At 34.3% G+C, this 24,214-nt stretch overlaps 4 protein-coding genes across 19 annotated transcripts; 1 reads left to right on the top strand and 3 right to left on the bottom strand.

Moving 5' to 3' along the window:
* Window positions 1-1,073: 1,073 nt before the first annotated feature.
* LOC101261187 (nibrin homolog) lies at window positions 1,074-18,077 on the top strand. Of its 4 annotated transcripts, none has more exons than XM_010318245.4 (14): window positions 1,074-1,302; window positions 2,477-2,530; window positions 3,115-3,376; window positions 3,486-3,574; window positions 4,229-4,359; window positions 5,475-5,521; window positions 5,622-5,730; window positions 5,859-5,927; window positions 6,741-6,909; window positions 8,102-8,607; window positions 9,149-9,210; window positions 9,294-9,396; window positions 9,483-9,540; window positions 17,768-18,077. In XM_010318245.4, exons 1-13 carry the CDS (start codon window positions 1,266-1,268, stop codon window positions 9,534-9,536), a joined length of 1,692 nt encoding a protein of 563 aa, XP_010316547.1. In that variant the 5' UTR covers window positions 1,074-1,265; the 3' UTR covers window positions 9,537-9,540; window positions 17,768-18,077. The 4 variants fall into 4 exon arrangements, with proteins under 4 accessions (XP_010316547.1, XP_004232653.1, XP_069149841.1 ...); XM_004232605.5 differs by lacking the exon at window positions 17,768-18,077 and adding an exon at window positions 13,414-13,700; XM_069293740.1 differs by having other exon boundaries at window positions 1,130-1,302; window positions 8,129-8,607.
* LOC104645785 (PR5-like receptor kinase) lies at window positions 13,775-15,911 on the bottom strand. Of its 4 annotated transcripts, XM_026029443.2 has the most exons (4): window positions 15,481-15,598; window positions 15,275-15,319; window positions 15,064-15,172; window positions 13,775-14,342 (listed from the first exon to the last, which is right to left on the bottom strand). In XM_026029443.2, exons 2-4 carry the CDS (start codon window positions 15,281-15,283, stop codon window positions 13,831-13,833), a joined length of 630 nt encoding a protein of 209 aa, XP_025885228.1. In that variant the 5' UTR covers window positions 15,284-15,319; window positions 15,481-15,598; the 3' UTR covers window positions 13,775-13,830. The 4 variants fall into 4 exon arrangements, with proteins under 4 accessions (XP_025885228.1, XP_069149853.1, XP_025885227.1 ...); XM_069293752.1 differs by having other exon boundaries at window positions 13,775-15,172; window positions 15,481-15,818; XM_026029442.2 differs by lacking the exon at window positions 15,481-15,598 and having other exon boundaries at window positions 15,275-15,410.
* On the bottom strand, window positions 16,547-18,688 carry LOC101250956 (rust resistance kinase Lr10). The gene is made up of 4 exons (XM_019212360.3): window positions 18,510-18,688; window positions 18,033-18,414; window positions 17,919-17,948; window positions 16,547-17,826 (listed from the first exon to the last, which is right to left on the bottom strand). Exons 1-4 carry the CDS (start codon window positions 18,600-18,602, stop codon window positions 16,715-16,717), a joined length of 1,617 nt encoding a protein of 538 aa, XP_019067905.1. The 5' UTR covers window positions 18,603-18,688; the 3' UTR covers window positions 16,547-16,714.
* Window positions 18,603-24,197, bottom strand: LOC101261683 (uncharacterized). Of its 10 annotated transcripts, XM_069293742.1 has the most exons (5): window positions 22,873-24,197; window positions 22,728-22,748; window positions 22,605-22,640; window positions 18,777-18,844; window positions 18,603-18,649 (listed from the first exon to the last, which is right to left on the bottom strand). In XM_069293742.1, exons 1-5 carry the CDS (start codon window positions 23,522-23,524, stop codon window positions 18,638-18,640), a joined length of 789 nt encoding a protein of 262 aa, XP_069149843.1. In that variant the 5' UTR covers window positions 23,525-24,197; the 3' UTR covers window positions 18,603-18,637. The 10 variants fall into 10 exon arrangements, with proteins under 10 accessions (XP_069149843.1, XP_069149848.1, XP_069149842.1 ...); XM_069293747.1 differs by lacking the exon at window positions 18,777-18,844 and having other exon boundaries at window positions 18,607-18,649; XM_069293741.1 differs by lacking the exon at window positions 18,603-18,649 and having other exon boundaries at window positions 18,704-18,844.
* Between the last annotated feature and the right edge of the window lie 17 nt (window positions 24,198-24,214).

Genomic DNA, 24,214 nt, shown 5'->3' with positions numbered 1-24,214 from the left:
CCCATAAACATGTGTATTTTTAATTATTTTTTTTCCTATTTATTTCATTTATTTTTCACAACACCATAAACTAAATCTCTTCATCACTCACCCGAGTTTGAATTAACCATGAAATTTCATTATTCTTTTTGATCCTAGAATTTCGTTTATTCAATTTGTGCATGAAATTAGAAGATTTTAAAAATCAACTATTTATTAATATTATTAAAATTGATGATCATCATTCCTAACCACATGGACAAATAGGTTAGCAAATTCTTATATTGATTTTTGGTGCCATAATTTAATAATTTAAATTCAAGTTCAGGAAGAATTTTGGGTTGTCAATAAAACTCATATGTGAATTTGAAAATAGAAATGAAAAGATCCATTGTTATGTATCCATTATTTCAATTTGAAGAATTTAACAAATTCACCCATGAAAATAACTTGAGTATCAATCAAATGATGAACGAAACGGTTAAAAATAAAATTCTCGCTAAATTGTACCTTTCAAAATTGATAAACGAAACAAGATACGATTCAAATATAAATTTTCTGAAACGTAATAATTTAAATATATTTTTAATTCATAGCTCAAATTTTTAATATACATCACACCAAAAACCGAATAAATAATCACACATACTAATAAACATATGTACATGAGATATGTTTACAATATAGTATGGATTAGAAGATGTTAAGATACTCCGCATTAATTTGACACAAAATGATTAGCAATCACAATCAAGACTATTATAAAGTAAGATTAAGAAAACATTGAAATAACAATTAAAAGTTTAAAATGTAATGATCATGATATTTAAATCCTTAAATTAATTATTAAAATTTAATAAGTAAATATCTAAAAAATTATTAAGAAGTAATAATATCAGTAATTTTTATACATATTATTTGTATGTATCACATTAATAAAAATAAAAGTAAATTATTTTAAAGTAACATAAAGAATATATATACATACGATATGTCTGCATTAAACTTTTTATCCTCATATAATTTAAATAATATAAAATTTATTTTAATTAGGAAAATATGTGTATATAGGAAACTTGGGAGGACTATTGGTTATTTTTCTTTTCGTACACTATAAATACATGACCCCTTTTTAATTTCTTTTTGTCCATCAAAGGCACTCAACTTTCTTGAAATACTTCGATTTTCTTCTTTATACCGAGAAAAAAAGCTCCGGTGCCGGAGAAGAAATCGGCGGCAAACTTCCATCGACGGCGCGTCCTTGGTGTACATTCTTGAACAAGAAAATGGTTTGGGGCCTTTTTCCTATTGATCCTCTTCCAGGTTCTATACAGGCTTCTCTTTACGTGTTGTTTCTTTCCTTAAAAATTACATGAACCACTAGAAGTTCACTTAACCCAGTAATCAAGAAAGCAATGATACTAAAAGTTCACTTGACCTAGTAACCAAGAAAGCAGTAATACTAAAAATTCACTTGACCTAGTAATCAAGAAAGCAATGGTACTAAATGTCACTTTTAGGATTGATATTAATTATTAATCAAGAAAGCAATTATTTAGCCCTCTTTTTTCTCTTTAAGTTTATGGAATATTAAGCACTCAAAAGGGTGTGACCAGTGATCAATGAATGAAATATTAATACCTCAAAAGGGTGTAAGACCTAGTGATCAATGAAATGGGAGGAGAGGAGAACCGTGATGTTTCAGGTTTAAAATTGCAGTGGAGGCAAAATTAGATGATTTCTTCCTGCATAAGCCATTGTGGGGCTGAGTTATGGTACTTGTGCTGTGAGTCCAGGATTATGTCTTTGTTTATGTTATTATGCCTATATTAGGTTTGGTCTGAGTAGAGGCTTGTATTTTTGTGTAGCACGATTTATAGAAACACTAGGTTTAGAGAACCTCCAAGTTTGTCTTAAAACACAAATTACACGTAGGTGTCTTGGCATAACAATAATTAATTTATATGAAAACCATGCGAGATCAGATTCAAATACTACTACTGGCAGACGAGGTTACATGATTTGTATGTAATTGTGTAAGTGGCACCTGTGCCACTGGGAGGTATTAGGTACCTAGTAGACTCTACTTTTTGAGGTGTGCGCATGTTGGTCTGGGGACCACCATATGTAAAGACAAATTCATTTTGTAGTATTGAAACCGAATGTGGCTGGATAAGCAGGATGGATATATAGATCAATATAGCTTAGACCCTACTAGTTGGGCTTTGAGGCACAATTGATTGAGGACTTATGTCCCATGAATAAACATATGCACGAACAATCAATTGTGTTAGTTATAGTTACAACACTACATTTCATGTATGAGCTAATTTTACTAATGTTGAAAGTTGAAGCAAGTCGTCCATGGCTTTTATTGATCGCATTTTGTTAATGACTTCTGTTGGTTTCATTTTAGACTAGAATTCTGGCTGATTTATCATGTTATTAACTTTGCTACTATCAATTGCTAATACACTGCTCTTTGTATATGCGGCAGGTGAAGATAGTTACTATTTCTTCAACGAAGGTACATATAAAGTGGGTCGAAAAGGTAATATTCTCAATTACGTACTCTCATAAAATCTCTCATAAAAAAAAATAGTGTCAAAAAAAATATGTACTCTCTTAAAAAATCTCATAAAGTTTTCTTAATATGTTTACTAATTCATTACAAGGAGTAACTTTTGAGTTTCCTCTCTTAGCTTGGTTACTCGCACTGTCACTGCTTCCTTTTTTGATTAATCTTGTTGATGAGATGACTTATATGTCACAATTTCTGATGTGATCCGTCTTCAGTCCAAGTTGTGGGTCATGACAATAGAGCATTTAACATGCCATAATTGGTTTGCTGATGGTCTGTTGTAATTAGGCTTAAAACATACTTTTCCTTTAACTGGTAACGAAATTCCTTCAAGACACACTCCTCCTTCACAGGCAAATTTTTACACACCGCGCTTGCTCAGCTGGCATGCATATTTTTTACCAGCTAATGAAGTGCGTGAACAAGGATTTTGCATCAGATGTATTATTAAGTAACATGTGTCAAAGTTTTATTACTAGTTATTTTTATCTTCTTCCTTACTTAGACCCACATTACTTCTGTCATGGACTTTCCTTAAATGTATTGTTTCACAGGATGTGATGTCATTGTCAACAAGGATAAAGGAGTTTCAAGGATACATGCAGAAATTTTAGTAGATGAGATGATTTCTTTGGATCAGTCGAAGAAACCCTCAAATATTCTGTCTAAAGTACGTGTAAGAGACTGCTCAAAGTATGGCACATTCCTCAACAAGAATCTGGATTCGAAGGAGAAAGTTCATGAGTTTCCAAATAAAGAAACGATGCTCAAGGATGGCGATCTAGTTTCATTTGGAACTGGTAATGCAACTTACAGGTGATTGAAGTTACATGTTGTGATTCTTACCTCCTACATAGTATTTCTTGTTAATTGTCCATCAATCCTATTGAACAAACATATTGATGTGATGATATTCATCAAACAGATTCTCTTACGTATCATTCATATTTTTCATTTGCTCCCCGAAGCATTCAAAAACAAATCAACTTATTACAAAGAAGGTTTCATCAATAGGTGAGTGATCATTTATGCTATGTACATAAAATATATGTTCAGACAGTTTATGCACTTTTGTGTTTCAGGCTACTTATAGTGTTACCAGTGTGATCTGTTGAATTCTTGATCTTGTTTAATTTTTTTGCTGTGCTAATTTCAAAATATTGTTTCCTATCCGGTGGAAAAAATGATGAATTTTAAAATAAAATAAAGATGTGATGGGAATTATACTAGTCTTTGATGCACAAATTGTGGTTAAATGACGAATACAACCAATTATTTTATACCTATTTTCTATTGGTGTTGTGGTCAAAAGGACCAAGAACTACTAGAGTATCAAAATATGTCCTCATACATAACCCTAGAAACCGGATTTGGTACTTGATTTACTGTAGACTGCAGTTACATTTAAAAGAATAAATACCTATATATTATCAAAAAAGAGTAAATGCCTATATATAATGTGCTTACAAGCATAGAAAGTATCTTGAATGCTTTCATGCATTTTAGGATGCCACAATCATAGTAGTCTAAAGTTGCAAAAGCACAAGGAACCTGTTAGGCTGTTATAGAGGGAATACCTAGATTATATTATAATCTCAATTCTTTTCATTATATGTATTTGTATGTTCAGAGGATGTCATATGCCTATTACTTTCAATCTCCTTGCAGGTGCAAGTATAACTAAGAAGTGGAGTTTGGATTGCTCACATGTGCTTGTAGATGACTCCTTTCCTCTGAGTGATGACCTGATTGATGCTATTGTCGCTAGAAAACCCTTGGTTCAGTATAGCTGGGTCGAGGTATTCTTGTATAAATTACCTAAGATTTTGCAAGTATAATTTGCCAATAAACATGTTTATTCGCATTTAGAGTAGCTGATATCTAGATACACAATGTAGTTCAAAGTAGTGATACTGTAACCAAATGTATACACATGACAATCCTTACACATAGATTTACTAATGTGAGGAATATGATTTAGTTGTTTTATGATTGTGCTTTACCTACCTTACATTATGTTAGATCTTTCCCTTTGTTATTTGAAGATTTGAGATAGTTTTCAATCTTCCAGAGAGATCCAAATAAACAGGCGGGTATCATTATGCGTGAACTTCATGATTGCAGTGATATAAACAATGATAGCATTATGCTTTTCTTTCAAATATTGTTCCATGACATCAGATAATCATCTGTCCCCTCTGCATCAGGAAATTTGTTAGTTATTGAGCCGTGCTATAATAGACTACTTTTCCCTTTCTTGTAGAAACGAGGAAATCTAGAAGGAGTACAAGTGTGGTCTGAAATACTATCTCTTTGCATTATGTTGGTTAAGAAGCCAAAGATTCTTTGAAGGAATTAATAATTCCCTACATAGCTTGCAATACTTTAGCTTACAGTTTCAGTTTTCTGGTGCAGCTTAACAAGCGTACATGATGTAAATGTTTTCTTGGATTTGTGGCTCCCTACCCTTTGAAAAGTGTCTTACATCTAGAAGAAGTACAACAGTAGTCTGATTTTTATTTTTTGTTTTGTTTTGAGAAAGGATGTAAAATATTCTTTCTGCATCATATGGGTAATATGGATTATGCATTATATGGGTTATCTAGAAGAGAATCCATATATTCTTTGGAGGAATTTGTTCAGCTTTCTGTTGCACCTTAATAAGATTTTCGTGGATTTTGTGGCTCCTATCTCTTTGATAAGGGACCTAAATCTTTGTACCTTTTGTAATTTTGAGTTCATAACTTCCTTCTCTGAGTTGTTGAAATGGATACTCTTTACTCATTCTGAAAACAGAAGAAAAATGAACTTAGCCCTTAGCTCTTCGATTTGTTGCATCATGCTTTTACAGTATTCAATCATGAAGAAATTAATTTTTCTTTTGTTTATTTAATTGGTTGGCTGTGAATTTCAGCTAATTGCAGGAAAAAATATTTGCACCGATATTCCAAGCCACAGTTCGTAAGTACTGTCTTAATATTAATCACATTATGCTTCTGAAATACATGTACAACATTTCTCTTTTGTATGCTGAAAAGATTAGTTGTGCCGTGTTACCCAGTCATGCACCAAAGTTGATGCTGGAAGGAGTTTCCGTGCAAGTGGTAGATCCTCAATCCCGTGAGTGTTGTTTGAAAGGATATGCTTTTTTGCTGGAACCAGAAAACAAGGTGATTGTTTTCTTAGTTTTTGCTGCTACTCTTTTGCATTGCATCAAGCAAGTCATGCAAGATGACTTGATTGAGAATTACTTAGATATTTTTGCTAGACTGAGATAAATTTTTCCCGTTCTTTGCAGTATAAATTTGAGGGCAGGTTGCAGTCCTTACTGGAAGTTGGGGGTGCCAACATTTCTTCTTCTGAAATGGTTTGTCCTAATGGTCTATGTTATTGTTGGCTGCTCTCCCTTCCCCATTTTCCTTGGTCTTCCTCTCTGCATCTTCTGTATAGCTCACCTCTTAAGATTGAACTAATTTGGTAAATCCTAGCATGTTTGAAAAGGTACATGGCACAACCTCTTGAATCATGTGTTTTCTAATGGATAGGGGGTCCAGTTCATAAATGGGAATGCTTGTTGGAAGGGGGGAGAATCTAAAACGGGAAAGCATTTTGAAGATGCAAATTGCCTAAACCAGCATATTAAAAACTCTCACTCACTTAAGTGCACCCTTGTTATCCTTTTCTCTTTTTCATTGGACTGGTAAACTGCAATTTTTTCACTTCTACCAGAATATGTTTACTTTAAGTGTAGTATATAGTTCTCAACAGTCAGCAAAGCGGTGGTAATTTTCTTGAGTTGATTCCATATTCTTAGTGGATAAGTGAAAAAGGTTAACGGAATGACAAATCAAGATAGAAGTGAAGGCATACAAGAGAAGAGGTCCTTATCCAAAAAGAGAGAAAAAGCGCATGGCCTACTATGGGAATGGTGGCAAGACATAGGCGGATGAGATTTTGGATTCATACAACTCCAAATATACTACATGAGTCTAGATTGAGTTGAATCACGCCTTTGCATTTCCTATTTTGTGATTGCTGCCAAGTTTCAATCTTTTCTATTTTGTGTGGTGGGGTTTATGGGGTGCTCATGGTTTTGCATACAAGGTAGATACTATTGAGCCACAGAAGATTGTGTACGTAGTAATGTTTAAACTCACTAGCTCATTTCATCTGCTTTTAGGTCTCGGAGAAAAATGGAAATGACCGTGTGGTATGTGTAGTTCCAGCAGGATCAAACAACTTTAAGTCTTTTTCTAACCAAAGTTCCTTGCCTTGGGTGAGTGAAATAGATCTGGTTTCTGCGGTTCTATCCGGATATCTGGATCCTATTCTTATCACATCCCCACCGGGTGAGTGTAGTATAAGCTTAGAATTTATTTCTTTCCTTGCACACGACATAACAATTGACTTTCTATGTACATAAATTTCTATTTTCTCCATTTCATGTCTTTGCTCACTCATGTTCACTTTCCTCCTTTCCTATCTCTTTCCCCCTTTAGATTTTGGTTTGGAACTTCTACCAGCAGATTCAAATTGCAAAACATGACATGTATTGAATTTACTAATTACATGCTCAGATATGGACCTCTAACTTGCAGTGGATCGCCATTTTGAAGTCTGGTCTGTGGTAATAAAAGTAAAAAACCTCGTGATGATTATTTGAGGTGGTCAAGGATCAGGTCATTTTATCACTGTGCATCTGTGCCTACTGTTGTGCAAAAGCAAATAAAAATTGCTTGTTAGAGTAGCCAAGAGATTTAAGAGTGTGGCTTTGGACTGGTTGATAATGTCAACTAATCGTGCAATAGAATTTCTCATAAAATCTTGCTCATTCTTGTTTAATGCTGGTTGAGTTGATTTTTAACTAGGGAACGATTCATTATTAGTACGACTAATGGATTCCCTTTAGATAGATAGAAACTGGCTACTCATGACCATGGTAATTGGTCATTGATCTTGCAGTTTGTAATGTCTTTCAACAATTGATTCTTGAAGCAGTCGCCTTAATTTCTCCAAATGAAAAAGTAAACTACCTTTGTAAGCTAGCTTTGATGTGACATATTAACTAAAAATGCAACAGTTTTTCTTTTCACAATAAGTTTTTTAATAATTTACAAAATCCCTGCTTTGTGTACCATTTGCTCAAAATGGATCCAAGAAGTTTCTTACACAAATAAATTGCTTGTGGATATGCTTGAATGCGTGGATACTGGATAACTTATTTTACTTTTCTGACTTCAAGAAGTACATGAGTAGAATTCATTTGTTTTGATGAAGTAGGTAGGATATATCACAACAGGCAGAAATCCTTTTGTGCAAATAATATAGAAGATGCAAAAAGGTTACAAAAGAAGTGAGAAATTCATTGAAGTCTTTATCAGGACATTCTGGTTCAACCCGGTGCTGATAAGATGTGCATTATTATGAATCTATGTGTTCTGCCAATTTTATCTCATATGCTGATAAGATGTGCATTGTTATGAATGTATGTTCTTTGCCAATTTTATCTTATATTCTTTACTAAATAATTGTCCTCTGCAGTGCTCATTACCTCTTCATGCTCCACAGATGAGACAGTGGTTGCAGACTCAGATGCCGAAACAGAAAGTACAAAATCAGATCACGTCGCTGCTGCTTTCTGTTCAATAGAATCTTCTGAGCATGACAGCAAGGGAACAACTTCTATACACAAGTTAGAATCTGTTGAATATCACAACGAAGATAAGTGTACTGTTCAAATAGAGATGCCTAGGGATAAGGTATCCATGAGGGACACATCTCCCAGTTCAACAAAACATATTAAACACGATGGAAGTCACATAACACATGATGATGCTACCATCCATGACGGCGAAGGTGGTTACATCAGGCGCCTAGGTGTCAAAAGTGATAATACAGTGGTAAAAGAAGATATCACGGATCAGCGGGAAAATGGGAAGTTGGATATCATATATAGCCAAGATTTAATTGTTAGAGATTCTATCATGTCATTACCAGTCTCTTCTTCATCAAATGGCGGAGTTGCAAATTTTAAGCGCTTCCGTAAGGTTTGTATCTATTACAGTGTCTTATATGAAGTATATTTTTATAACAGAGAATGGAAAATTCCCACTTCACTTTCTTCTTTAGCCTGCCTTCCCTTTGTTGCTGAAATATTAGACTTCCATCAGCATCAGAGTTCAGCTAGCAATTTCAGCTTGATCTTGTCCTGTTCTGTCTAAATTGGTATTGAAAAGTCTGATATAGACTATGATGATGATCCATGTGTCTGTTTTGCTGGTCTAATATGCAGTTGGTTCAGTAAAATTCTAGGTTTGATTTGATTGCTAGTCCAGGAAGCATATAAGTTTTTGTAGTCATAATATTGCTTAGTGAAGATTCTTACTAATTTTTTTTTTGCTTTCGAAAGTTCTCTGTAACTTTATTGCTTCTGTAAAGTACATTTAGTTATGTCCATGAATTGCAATTCTAAAATTGATGCATCTTCACTTTCAGTTTGGTTCCTCTTCTTCTTTGGTCAGTGGATTTGATTATTATGCTATATTCTAAATGCCAATTTTTGCTGTTCTTTTTGACCTATTTTTATAGGCAAATGCTCCATCCCAGAATAGCTTTGCAATCTTCATTCCATTCTCCAAGCATCCATACCAGTAAGCAGCTAAGTCTATCTCTGGTTTGTTTATAGTCTGTATTACATATCAGACTTTGATGTTGATCTGTGATCATATGGCAGAGAATCTGAGTGTAAGAATGAGGATGTTGCTGAATCTATTAGAGAAGAGAAAAAAAGAAAACAGATGGAAGCAATTGCCGAGGACCTGTTTAAAAGTGAAAAGGTCAGTAATATGACTTGTATTATTGCCGCAGCTAAAATCACAGGAAATACATCTCTCAAGCCAGTGCTTCTATTTCTCTATCACAGGGAAAAAAAAGTGGTGTTGCTGGTTCCTTGCATGGGTTGTTTGCTCGTAGATAATATGGTAAGTTTCTTTTCAGAGTTGAAGAACTATACCTTCTTTTCGTTAGTCTGCTAAGCACATGCAGCTTTTAGTCTGCAAAGCACATACAGCTTTGTACTTTGTGGAGGGAGTGAAAGGCTAGATGCTTTGAAGATAGAGGAAATTCCATTCAGAAGATCTGAATGGGTTGTTTACTTTTGTTATATTTTTGGTGCAAATAGAACTTTGTTAGTGACATTGAAACTGTTATAGATCTTATTGTATCCCTTAAGTACGGAAAAAATCTTTCTGTCTCTTGGGAAGGTTGTGCCTTCTTGGTGGTTTTATTTAATTATGATACAGCAAGCATTTCTTGAAAAGGCTCTGTTCGGCGTTCGTATGCATCAATTTCCTCATGCAGCGTAGCATCTTTGATGTAGGTCAGACGCAACATAGCAACGACATACCCCGTGTAGTCCCACAAGTGGGGTCTTAGGAAGGTAGGATGTACAAAAACCTTACTCCCACTCTTGTGGGGTAAAGAGTCTGTTTTTGATAAGATTAATATACCCTTGACTCAAAAGAGCAGATACTTGAAGCAGGGTTATTGGCAAAATATGACATCAAAGATCAACATACCAAGCTAATAAAATAACAGGTAGTAAAACACATTGAGAGATAAGAAACTACATGATTACTAAATACTACTGCCTCTGTCCCAATTTATATGACTTACTTTCCTTTTTAGTAAGTCCCAAAAAGAATGACATTTCTATATTAAGTAACAATTTAACTATAAAATGCCTATTTTACCCTTAATGTAATGATTTACAGCCATACAAATTTCTGTCATTCATTTTGGACCACAAGTTTTAAAAGTCTTCCTTTTTTTTAAAAAAAAATTCCGTGCCGAGTCAAACTACATCACATAAAATGGGACAGGGGCATAATAAGGTTGCGACGAGGAGATAGGGCTAACCCCCTGTCTCTCCTACTGAAAGGACGACAACCCTTGGCACACCTGCTAACCTTCTACCTTAATCTTCAATCTCAACATCTTCCTATCTATTCTGTCTAATCACCTCCCCTTGGTTATTCTTTGAACTGCCTCTACCTCTCTTAACTCGTATAACAACCAACTTCGCTCACACCTCCTTACTGGCGCATCCGCTTGCCTTCTCTTTCATGCATGCCCGAACCATTCCAACCTTGCTTCCCTTGTCATTTCTGCCATGGAGGCCACTCTAACCTTGTCCTGTAACTTCATTCCTAATCATATTTCTCCTAGTATGCCAACACATCCACACATTATTATCATTTTCCGAGACCAGAATGCAAACGGAATAACTCTTAAGTACAAGTGTTAACTTCTGTCAGCATCATATATAAGAAGTGTATCGTCAGGATAAACAACATATCCACACATTATTATCATTTTCCGAGACCAGAATGCAAACGGAATAACTCTTAAGTACAAGTGTTAACTTCTGTCAGCATCATATATAAGAAGTGTGTCGTCAGGATAAACAACATGAGTCTAGCAGATTCCTCTGCCATCTTTACCAGAAATGCAAAACCCTCCATTCCAGCTCAATTCTTCAGGTCTCTTAAGCATTATTCTTAGGGGTTCCATGACAATCACGAATAGATAAGGAGAGAGAGCGTCTCCTTGTCTTAGGCTCTTTTAGACTTAAAGAAGCCTTCGGTGCTTCCATTAATGTGAAGATGAAGTCTGACATTAGAGATGCAATTAAGGATCCACTGTATCCACCTATCCCTAAAAGTGCGCAAGTCATGACTTCCAATAGAAAATCAAATGCCTTTTCTAAATTACACTTGAATATTAATCCTGCCTTCCCGATTCTCAAGTAGTAGCAAAGACACTTTGCAATTAACGACACATCTAAAATTTGTCTACTTTAATTAAGGCATTTTGGTTGTCTGTAATGAGTTTGCTTATCTTATGTCTTCAATCTTTCGGCAAGCACCTTTGCAATGAGTTTGTAAATGGTACTAGGATGCTATAGGTCTAAAGTCATTAATCTCCATTTCCTCTTTCTCTTAAAGGGAGCTCTGAAAGTAGCAGTGAAACTCCTCTCAAATGTGCCTTCCTGATAATTTTTTTTCAATGTTTTCATTTATATCGGTCCTGTCAGTGGACCAACCTTTTTTGTAGAACATGTTAAATCCATCAGGTGCCAGGGGCTATATCCCCATCAAATTGCTTGTGTGCGTCCACTACATCTTCCTCTGTAAATGGCCTTTGAATCCACTTGCATTCTTTGACCCCACATTTTTGTCTTTCAGTAAAGAGCATCTCATAAAAGCTCTGAATGTGTTCTTTGATCAGCTTCTTGTCTCCAAACAATTTTCTTTCAACCTCAGTCTTGTTAATATCATTGTACTTCTCTGGGCATTGGCCATCTTGTGATAAAAAATTGTATGCTTAAAATCTTGATTTTTGTGTTCAAGGTATTTCCAAAGCCTCTGCAATTTCTTCCAGCTCATAAGACTACCTTTTTGTCTGCCTCTTTCAGCTTCATCTTCATTCACAGACTGAGCGATCCAGCTCCTCTAATTCGGAGAGGATGTTCTCTGCTTGTGTTTAAGCTTTCCAAATTCTTGCTCGTTCCATTCTCTAATGACTGCCTTGAGCAACTTAAGTTTTTTGGGAGGTAAGCACTTGAGACACAAATTAGAACAAAGAGAATTTTTTGTTGTAGAAAGTCTCAAATTCAGGATCTTCCTCTGCGAATTTCCTGAGAAACAAAGTCATGGGCACGTAGGTTCAGAGCTAGACCCAACTTCCTCTGTGAATTCAGGATCTTCCTCTGCAAATTTCTTCATGGTTGGTTTACTAGGGTAAAACGTGCCCCTTTCCACCTCTAAGTAGTGGTGTTGGTGTGTTTCGTGTTAATCATTCTTGGAAGATTTTCCTATATTAACTTTTGGCTGTATTGTTAAAATAATTCATAAGGTAGTAGAATAGTGGCTACAATTTGGATATGAATCTCATTTGATCACGTACTTAGGAGAAAACAAACTCAAGAACATGTTGTTTTCCATGTGGATTCTGACAAGAGTCAGAGTACTTTTGTATCACATGCATATGGTTTGTGTTTCTACTTTCACCCACATACATTTGATCTCAGTGTTTTAGGGTTAGTGAACTGAACTGAAGAGCTTGATAGAGGATCATTGGTATTGGCTCAACTGCAATTTTACATGCATGATGATTAGCTGCCTACAATGCGAGTTTCCAGAACTAGGATCAGCCTACTTATATAGAATAGAAGGGTTCTTTTTAGCCAATGGTTCTTGAAGTTTATCTGCCTACTGTTGCAATAAATATTATAATTACATAACGTATGCTATATTTCATTATGAGATTGGCGAACCTGTTTTACTTGCTTAGTATTTGCGAGACAAATTAAAAGCCAGGAGAGATGACTTGAATGGACAAAGTGTTGACCTGATGCTCAAGCATTTTTAAGCTGTTATCTGATGGTGGAAACAGATTTAGTCGGTTTTGTTAACAAATACAGCTGCATTTTGGTGTTATACTTGATCCCTGAAATCCTTAACAACAAAAAAGAAAAGAAGAAGTAAAAGGTCAAAGCTTAGTTTATATCCCTCTGTCTTAAGGGGAACAATCTCAGTAAATCGGGAGTTTTAAGTGCATCAGATGAGCAAGCTGCATTATGCAGAGATGGTATTGTGGTAGAGCTGCCTAACTCTTGGTTCCTAAGAGAGAAGGTTTGATGTTGGTTTGAGTTTGATGAACTGCCTTAAGCTTACTTGATGACTGTCCATCTAGGCTCTCCACAAACTCTAAAATTGTTTTGATTGATGCAATATTATATCAGTAGTATGATTTCTTCTTGTAATGCTAACACACCAATTTTGTGTTTCCAGATACCAAAGATACAGAGATGTACTGGATCAACCATCCAAGACATTTTGTTGGTATTCCTAGTTTCTTAGCAAACACTGTAGATAGACCCCTCCTTTTCTTTTCTCCTTGTATGAAGATGGGGAAGTCATCAAGTTCTCTTCAGGATGAATTTTGTTAAGCTATTGTATTGGGTCATTCTTGAAACTAAACTTCAGCGTCCGTGGGAAATCATAGGATTTGCACCCGGCAGTTGATTGTACATGATGGTGTTATTCAAGCTTATAAAAAGTTTTTTCAAAGTCGTTAACTTGTAGCTAGTGTGGTTTGGTTTAACTTGTGTTGCTTTGCAGAACTAGTACGTACCACAATAACAACACCTCATTCCTGAACATTAATATTTGTTATTTTGCAAAAACATTACATAAACTATGAGTCGATCAAAATTTGTCTAATTCAACGGGATTATCTGCGGAATTTTCTAACAAAGCTATTGAATCAGACGAAAATGTCATGGGACTTGCCATAACCTGATGAACAATCGGTTGAGATTGAAGAGGCTGAGGAGGTACTTCTAGCACTTCGCCTTCACCTTCAAGCATTTCTAATACTCTACTCATCGAAGGGTGTTGTAACGGATTTGTTTGTATGCACCATAGCGCAACTAAAGTCAGCTTTCTAGCCATCTTCTTTTCATCATCATTTGCTTCTTCATCCACAACAATCTCCTTCCCTTTGTTGAACTTATCGTAAATATAGTAAGGAAAATATTGGCTGGAATTCTCTTCATTTGCACCTTCATGTCTCTTCAAGTCCAGCATTTCCATTAGCAGCATTCCAAAGCTGTAAACATCAGCTTTGTAAGAGATTACTCCAATGCTTCTGCTGATCAACTCTGGAGCTACATAGCCAATTGTTCCACGAGCAGCTGTGAGATTCACAATGCTTATATCTGTTGGATATAATTTTGCAAGCCCAAAATCAGAAATCTTTGGAATGAAATTCTCATCCAAAAGAATGTTGTGTGGCTTGATGTCAAAATGCAAAATTCGTACATCACAGCCTCGATGCAAATATCCAATTCCTCGAGCCACTCCAACAACAATGTCATACTTCCTCTGCCAACTTAACAGAGGACTTCCTTCTTGACTGGTGCTGATGTACTTGTCAAGTGATCTATTGGGCATGAAGTCGTAAACAAGAGAACGCTTTGTTCCCTCAACACAATACCATTCTGTTCTTCGAGTTGTTCTATTCAAGAATTTTTGTATACTGCTTACTTGTGTTAGATTACTAGTTTTTGGGAACGTGCAATGTTGCACGTTTATCTCCTATTATTTTATAAACTCTGTACATGCCGTACTTTTAGGAGGATGTGATACATTATATTCTGATTTATTCAAAAGTATAAAATTTTAATTTCATTAAAAGATGCTACAAGAAAATAACAAAAATAAAATTCATACATCAAATCATCTTTTCAAGAAGCAACATGTAATAGGCAAGCAAGACATGTTGGTTCACTACCATATTAAAAGCTAAACCATATGATTATAACTCCTAAGCTCTTCTCCGTGTATTTGAGTAAATGGATGAAAAGCAAAATGGAATGTTAATCTGTGTACAGCCAAATAATCCTACAGCTTGCTGAAAGGATATATATAGGAGCTTACCCATGAAATACAGAAGTAGCGACAGACTGGTCACTGAGAGATAATGGAGAGTTGAAAGTATATATGGAGAAAAGTTTTGAGTCCTCACGGAGAATCTGTTGACTAATACCTACAAAGGCCATAAAGAAATTAAATTGTTGTGAGTTAATTCATTGTTTTGTTAGGATGGAAAAGAGAGTTAATTAAGGAGCAGAGCAAATATTGTCCTTACTTTGTTCATTAAATAGGAAACACATGTGTGTTTCTAGAGTGTCACCTGGTTAGATTAAAGTGCAGAAAATATAGAATGAGGATTAGATTAGAAGTATATGTAGTGAAGAAATTAGATTGTAGTGAGTGAATCCATTAATTGTTCACTGAATTTCTTAGGATTGAAAATTAAGAAGCAGAGCATATATAATTGAAGTCCGTCCTTACTTATCCTTTGTCCAAAATCCCCATAATTTTGGAGCATATAAACGATATTCCGAACGTTATTATTGTTGATGGCTTGTACATAGAGCTTCTTGGAGGATAGCCATATAACTGTTTGTTTGGTTACCTTCACAACCTAATTCATATCCTGGAAAATGACAATCATTATTTGGATCAGTGTTTAAGATAAAAGGGTAACTTATGTTACGGATATCGCCACAAACAGAAGTGGGAAAGTAGTAGTGTTTGTTCTTCCTAGCATTGCATGTTTGCAGAAAGATGAGGAGGATTATTTGGTTCCCCTACACAAATACATTTTGTACTTTCTTTTCAAAAGACTTGAGACTTGAAATGCAGGTGGGTGTATTTAAAGTTGTGTGGAATTTTCATTAACAATGGAAGACTAGCTTGTGTTTGGTTGTTGCAATTTGATTGACTATTTCCATCCTGTCTGCTTAACCAAATGATGCCCGAATTTACTCCATATTGATTGGGGTGGCAAAATCAAATCCAACCCAACTCATTTAGGTTTGACCCGCTCATTTGTTAGCTCAACTCATTAGAAATAGCTCAAACCATTAAAAATTAGGTTGATAGGTAACCAGATTGATTTTATATAGTTATAATAAAGATTTTTTTTATTAGGTACTGAAATACACAAATAAAGCTATTAAAACTTGTTAGGTTACTAACTCGTTTTGACCCAACCCATTTTGGCCCAAACTAATTTGGGTTGGGTTGAGTCTTGCCCCATTTTGATTAGCTAATTTTTGTCCAGCCAAATAATGCAACTTGCCAATGGGATCGGACTTACCCATGAAAAACTCAGCAAGCTTCTCAACGCTCCTCCTTTAAATTTAGTCCAAATTCTTTGTCGAATAACTTTTAGATGTATGCATGTCTACTTATACTAAGTTTGCTCCATCATCACTAAGTAATAGTATGTACATTAACTCTATGCATCCATCCTCTTCAAATCCTAAATTCGTCTTTATAAAAACGGGCCTTCTCTATAATATTTTGAGTAAAGCTTTGAAGAAATAACTGACTTTTCTTTTGGATGAGTGTGTTTGAGGAAACGACTATTTCTCAATTTATCATTGAACTAATTCTTCCGATTAACACGGGTTTAATGCAAGGATATAATTAATAAGTCTACATATTTATCATTCAGCTTCCTGATCACTACTATGAAATAAAATACTTTTGCAATTCTTTTAGAAATGATTTTGAAGTGCTATTCAATTTCTAATATCACGTCTAGATCTTCACCGTGAGAACTTGCATTTAACTTAGGCTTATCAGTAGCCATAAAAGGATTTGGGGACAAGTTGAGATGGCTTCCATCTCCTTCCAACATCTGAGTAACTTCTTTGATTGAAGGCCTATCAATTGGATGCCACTGTATGCACCAAAGTCCAACAATAGCTAACTTTCTCACAATTCTACCATCTCCTTCTTCCTCTATCTGAATCTTTAATTCTTCCCCTTTCTCCAAATGTCTATATATCCATTCCAAAGAATTCACTTTGCTATGGTTATTCGTCTTAGCATCCATATTTATCCTCCCACCAACCATTTCTAACAAGAGCATCCCAAAGCTATAAATATCAGACTTATGAGAAACTTTACCAAAGTTTCTTGATAACACTTCTGGTGCAATGTAACCAATGGTTCCCCTAGCAGCTGTCATAGTGACCGCACTTTTTTCTTTAGAACACAGTTTGGCTAGGCCAAAATCACATATTTTGGGGTTCAAGTTGTGGTCTAGAAGGATGTTTTGTGGTTTGATATCGAAATGCAGGATTTGCTGATCACATCCCTGGTGAAGATACTCAATCCCTCTTGCAGTACCCAGAGCAATATGGTGAAGCTTGTGCCAGCTGATGAGTGAAACACTACCCGGGCTTGAGCTTACTGGTAAAATAAACCTTTCAAGTGAATCATTTGGTAGGTATTCGTAGATCAGAGCTCGTCTGAATCCATCAGCACAAAAACCAACCAAACGGACCACATTAACATGGTGGATTCTCCCAATCGTATCAATTTCATTGATAAATTCTTCCCCTTTACCCTTGGAATCGCGTAGGACTTTTACTGCAACATAGATGTCACTGGAAAGTTTGCCTTTGTATACAGTTCCATAACTCCCTTCTCCTAACTTTTCATTAAAATCATCTGTTACCTTCTTAATATCAGCATAAGAATATCGTGTTGGTCTGATGGCCTTGTAGTCATCCAAAAACTTTTCAAGTCTAACTCGACTCTCTCTTTTGTTTCTACTTGTCAGGTATAGCTTATAAAGTGAGAAGACAATAATGCAAACAAGCGCTGCACCTGAAACTACACCTACAATAATTGAATTGAATAAACAACATGTCATAAGCATAAAGGAAAATCAAAGTAGGAAACTGATGGAGTAAGAAGTTAATAAAACTAACCTGCAATCAAGTGCTGCTTAGTGTTGTTACCTATTATGGACAAAAATAAAAAGTGTCTGTTAAGTGTTTTTTAAATAATGATGGAAAAAATTAATTAAGATATGCAAGTAGTACCTGTTCGGGTTATATCTTTTCGATTGAAACAATGAGTTTCCAATAGCTTTGTTCCGTCCTTGAAACCACAATCCATTCCTTTGAACTCACAGTTTCCACAGAGTGGTACATTCCAATTCAGCTGTAGCATGTTCTCACCAAATGTTGAGTCTGAGTATGGGTACTGATGAATTTTTGTGCAAGGCCCAGACAACAAGAGGTCAAGGTCAAAAGTCGAAGTAACAGCATGTACTTGGTAACCAGAAGAAGCAAGACATGGAACCAAGTAACCATCATTACTTTCTGGGAATGGTTCAGAACAATTGAATAGGACTGTGAGATCGTCATCATTTGTGAAATTAGATTGTGACAAATTCAGTTTTGGTAGCTTGGCTGCTATGCACTGGTCAGGATCATAAAGGTGAATTTGCTGTGAGACATAATCAATATTTTCAACACCAAAGTGAACAGAGGAGGGAAGCTCAAGGATGGTGTCACCTTTAGTGTTACAGTGTAGTTCAAAGCCAGGATCATAGCCACAATGTTTTGGTTGATGACTGAGTCTGAATGGGAAATGAACGTTGGGACCATCACTCTTGCACCAAGAATCCTCACAACCCTTTAGTCTATGTCCTAAGCTAAGAAATGGGAAAAATACCAAGAGAAGTAAGATGGACATTTCTCTAAAAATACTCTTTAGTTTGATGCTAAATCACTACTAGTTTAGTGCTACTATATAGATATGATTGGCAACATTTCTAAAACCTCAAAATCTTTTTCTTTGAAAGTATTCAGTTTGAGGAGCGGACTTTTCCACACACCTTCCTGAGTTCCTGTAGTTGGAAAATTATTGACTAGATCAAATTAGTCCAGAATGTAGACATTCATCGACAAGTCATTTTGGGCATATTATTTCATGGAATATGTGGACTAGATCAGTCTACCTTGTTTGCTAGTAGTAATTTGATAAGAAAGCTCAACTTAGCAATGGGAGACTTCCAAGTCAATGGAAGACACGTGTTTAAGTCGGAAAAATTACATAAACTCGGACATTCTAATAAATAATTACTGATTTTAGCAATATTTTTTATATATTACCATTTATAACAATATTATGTTTAATCTACAAAATGAATTAAAAGTGAATTATGTATGTAATATATATGAATTATAATTGTTTTTTTGAAATATATTATATTTGTTTGGTAAAAATTTGACACATTATTATAAATGTATTAAAAGATGTGATAAATTTATAATCCATCGTTAAAACTTGTCCTCTCTTAAACCTTATCTCCGCTAGGGCTAGAATTTGACACATTATTGTTGTAGCGTTGCTTGCCTAGGTGTTGCCCCTAGAGCCAATGCTGTCTCTACCTAGCCAAAACAAACTACATTTTTTAGTATATACATACACCAAATTTGTCAACAACAACAAACAACATACTTACTATAGACCAAATTTGTCACCAACAACAACGAACAACATACTCAGTATAGACCAATTTTGGCAACAACAACGAACAACATACTCAGCATAGACCAAATTTGTCACCAAAAACAATGACAACATACTCAGTATAGATCAAATTTGTCACCAACAACAACTACAACATAATCAGTATAGACCAAATTTGCTAACAACAACAACATATTCAGTATAGACCAAATTTGTCACCAACAACGCACAACATACTCAGTATAGACCAAATTTTTCATTTACTAAAATTGAAACTAATTTTATAGCAATGTACTATCAAAATTGAGCAACTTTTCTACTTCTTCTTGTTCCAGTTTATGTGACAAAATTTTCTTTTTAACGAGACACATTATCTATAAACATCCAAGTGGGAGTGTTACAAATCCACTTTATTGTGTGGATGTTTATCTTAATCCATCCTAACGTAATATATCTATTAATTAAATATGTTCTAACGTATTTGTCAAATATTGTAAATGATGGTTTGAATGTCCTATAAAAGGGAAGTCTTTCACCCTTGTGAAAGAGACTTGAGGAGAATAACAAAGCTCTCAATCTTTATACTTGTCATCACTATTTGTCTTACCTTATTGTTTGTGTATTCTTATATCTTACTCTCGTTTTACAAACAAAATAAAAATTAACAAAACTTATACGTCATATACATGCAAAGTTAATTAGAGCCTCAATACCTAAATGTGAAAATCAGGAACAAATAAATTATTTATGATATCGCTAAGATTTCTACCATTTTCAAGACCAATGGACATATTTAGAATACTTGTGATCTCAAAAAGATTTGAGAAAAAATAGAATGTCTAGTGGTAATTAATTCATGTTATTTTGGATAATGACTTTTCATTCAATGAAATGTATCATTCAACTGTATTGGAACATAATGTCAAGTGATAATGGATAATATCATATTAATTCTAATAATATATACATAACACCTATAAAATTGATATCTAAAATTCAGTCCAAACCCATGTAAATAAAGAGTAGTAACAATTACTCTCTTCGTTTCATTTTATGTGACACTTTTCGTATTTTGAGATTCAAACAAATCCATCTTCGATCGTAAGTTTTTCATTGATCCTTTTAGCATTTTGAATTATCTTTCAATTATTGCGACTTATAGTATTCCTTACGTAGTTTACAAATATATAAATTTTATTTTTAAAAAAATTAAAGATTTCATACGCAAATGTCCGGTCAAAGTTAAGTTGTTTGACTCTCGAAAAATGAAAAATGTCACGTAAAAAGGGACACAACGAGTACTAAAAGTTGAAACATAAAGTTATCAAAAAGAGAAACTTGAAAAGGAAACTTACTACAATGGCAAGATGGTCTTGAATAAAAATGAAAATGATATATAAGAATATATACATAAGAAATATTTTTTTTATAAATTCACATATGTTGACCCTTCGTCGTCTATTACAATTCTTAGTTTTATTCCTTTATTAAAGTAATAAAGATCCAAACTTTGTAAAAATGAAAGAAAAACTCTTAATCTTCTCCCTTTATTGAAGCAATAAAACTCCAAACTTTGTAAAAGTGAAAGATGACCCTTTATATATATATATATATTTTGAAATTCATGTCTATTTATATATATTTTTCATAAATATATAAATAATAACAACAATAATAATGATAATGTTGAATATAACGTTATAATTAATGTGTATTTACATTTTTGTCCACAATATTATTACTTTATAATGATATTTCAACTTTTAACTTGAGTGTTTTTCACTTATAATAATACTAGTCTTCGGGCATGTGCGTTGTACGTGTATCCTAAATAAAAATCAATAAAAAAATTAATGAAAAAGTATATAATAAACTAATAGGAAAACATGATGTTTTTTTGAGTGTTCTCTCGATATTTTCGATCTACTGCACATTAGATAAGTCTCCAAAGCTTACCCATTTATAAGCAATTAAATGCACAAACAGTCATCAACAACTAAAAAATTCATGAAATTGATCAATCAAAAGGTGATTAGATATCAATATTTGTAAAATATTCCAAGAAAGACACATCAAGTTAAAGAATTAAAAAGGGAAAATGCGACGTTACTTAAAGTCTTCTTGTATCCTTAATGTGTGTCGTTACAAATGTAACTACTTCCTTAAAAACTTCAGATATATGCAGACTTACATTTATAGGCTTATAACTACTATCCATCACTGTTAGAAAAGACTTGGAGTTGCTACATTTGTTGAAGAAAATGTGATATATTTTGCTAGCAAACAGCTGCAATTTCAATTTATTATTAATAGTTTAAAAGTTTATAACATGGTTTCTTTTCTGCGGGAAACTATGCTTAGAGAGTATCAAAGAAAGTTGATCATCATTCAGTGTCAAACCATATGTGTACAACACTCAATTTTTTATGTGTGATTATACCTTTCAAGCTATTTATTTTATCTATTAAAAAAATTAGAAAGTTATCATTCAAATGAAGTTAGCAAATCAAACGGAAAAATCTAGACTTAATAAGATTGTACCTGAAAATTAGAAGACACTTTTGTATCCACTTAACAATGGAAGCTTATGTTGAATGACTAATATTGAGTATGTTTATATAGTGTAGTCTTGAAGATTTGTTGATAAAAACTCTTTGATATTCCTCAATTACTTATTTTAATTCCTTTCAACTTCTCATATTTAGCAAAATACGTATCAACTTTTATATTAATTGAAACTTTATTATTGTTCATCCTATTTCGTTGTTTCACACATAGTAATTGAGTAGACTGCTGAACTTCTCATTTTGTTCCTCTATTATGTGATTCAAATATTACTATTTAATTTATACTTGGGTAAAGTATTTTATTACTTTTTAATTTAGTATAGAAACAAAATAGTAATTCAACTTTATACTTTCGAGCTTCATACTTACAATAATATATGATATATGCATGATGTTTGGGAAGGAATATATGTAATAAAAAAATGATCGCTACTAATTACTTTACTAAGAGTAATATATTTGGAGTTTGGAATTATGGTGGTGTGCTACAAATTTACGATCAACGAATGGTAATGTGTGTGTATTCAAATAAGATACAGCTTGCTTTAGGGATATAGAGGAACTTACTGGCGACACGCTGAAGTAGCGGTGTGCTGCTCTCTGCTTTAGATTAAAGGGCAAAAAGTTTAGAATGAGAGATAAATGGAGAATTATTTAAAAGTCTATGTAGAGAAAAGTTTGAGTCCTCACATCGAATCCAATCAAGCACAACTACAAAGACATGAAGAAATGAAATTGTAGTGAGTGAATATATCCATTGTTTTCCTAATTTGTTAGGATGGAAAAGAAATGATTATTAAGAAGCAGAGCCTATATAACTGAAGATTGTCCTTACTCTTCAAAATCACGCGGAGAGCGAATAAAGAAAAGCTCAAATCAGAATGGGAAATGTTATTCTCTGCGTTTTTAATATCAGGCAATGAGGTCATGGCTATAAATTCCATTCTGCATCCATGGCTGACTTCAGAGACTTTCGTTTCTCCAATCTTTAAATAAGTGTACCTGCTTAATTTGCAGCCACTAATTTCCAGAAATGTCGAAGAACTATTAACAGCAGATGGACAGTTGAACATGAAAATGGGCTCTGCTGATCTAAGCCCACTATAGTATGATCGGAAGATTGTATCGGATTGGTCGAAGAACAGAAGCTGAGGACTGAAAGAGCATAGATCATCTTGTGTTTGTAAAGCTGGATCTACCAGGTGAATTGTCTTACTATTATAGTTGATGGCTTGCACATACAGCTTCTTGGAGAGGATCGACATAACCGTTTGGTTATCTTCACAACTAAATTCAAATTTCGGATCATCTCCACAAATTTCTGGGTCACTGTTTAAGTGAAAAGGGTAGCTGATGTCTCGGATATGACCACAAGCAGAAGGGGTCTTCGGATAACAGTAATCGGGCTTCATCTTCCAAGCATTGCATGTTTGCAGAAAGATGAGGATTAATGTTGAATATTTTAGCAGAGAGGTATCCTTAGACATTTCTGTACTACAACAGCTGAGACCTCACAATTATTTTATTATTAGGTATAAGAGTATATGCAATTAAACCATCTACCTACTTGAGGCGGTTTCATTACCAATATTACTCCTTTGGGTCCCCAAGCCAACTTGATGAAAGGGCCCTCAAGAGGAAGACGTTGACGTTTAGCACTTAAAAGGAAATGAGATTTATTGTAAGGTCCTATGATAACGCGGATAATACTTTTCTCAGGAACGCGCAAAAAACTTAAAAGACCTTGAGAATACTTTTCAGTTTCAGTCATTGGCGTTTACCGATCTAATGAGCTATTAGTCATCGCTTGGGGTCAATAATTTTCTTCTCCCTGTAATTTCCATCTAGCATATAAGGTAGCATTCTGTGTTCCTAACCAAATAATGCCCGAATGTAGTAGACATAGATTAATGGTATGCTAACTTGTGTTCAGACAAATAATGTAACTTGCTAATGGGATAAGAGCTTGCCTATGAATAACTCAGAAAGCTTCTCAAAGCTCCATCGTCAGATTTAGTCCAAATTTTAGTCGAGTAACTTTTAGATGTGTACTTATACTAAGTTTGCATCCACTATCACTAACTAATAGCATGTACATTAACACTCTACATCCATCCTCATAAAATCCTAAATCCGCCTGTATAAAAACTGACGTTTATTTCATTATATATGATAGT

The sequence above is a fragment of the Solanum lycopersicum genome, chromosome 2, assembly GCF_036512215.1.
Source record: "Solanum lycopersicum chromosome 2, SLM_r2.1".
Taxonomy (NCBI): Eukaryota; Viridiplantae; Streptophyta; class Magnoliopsida; order Solanales; family Solanaceae; genus Solanum; species Solanum lycopersicum.
The sequence above is the reverse complement of the archived record's forward strand: the minus strand, read 5'-3'. Positions and strand labels throughout refer to the sequence as shown.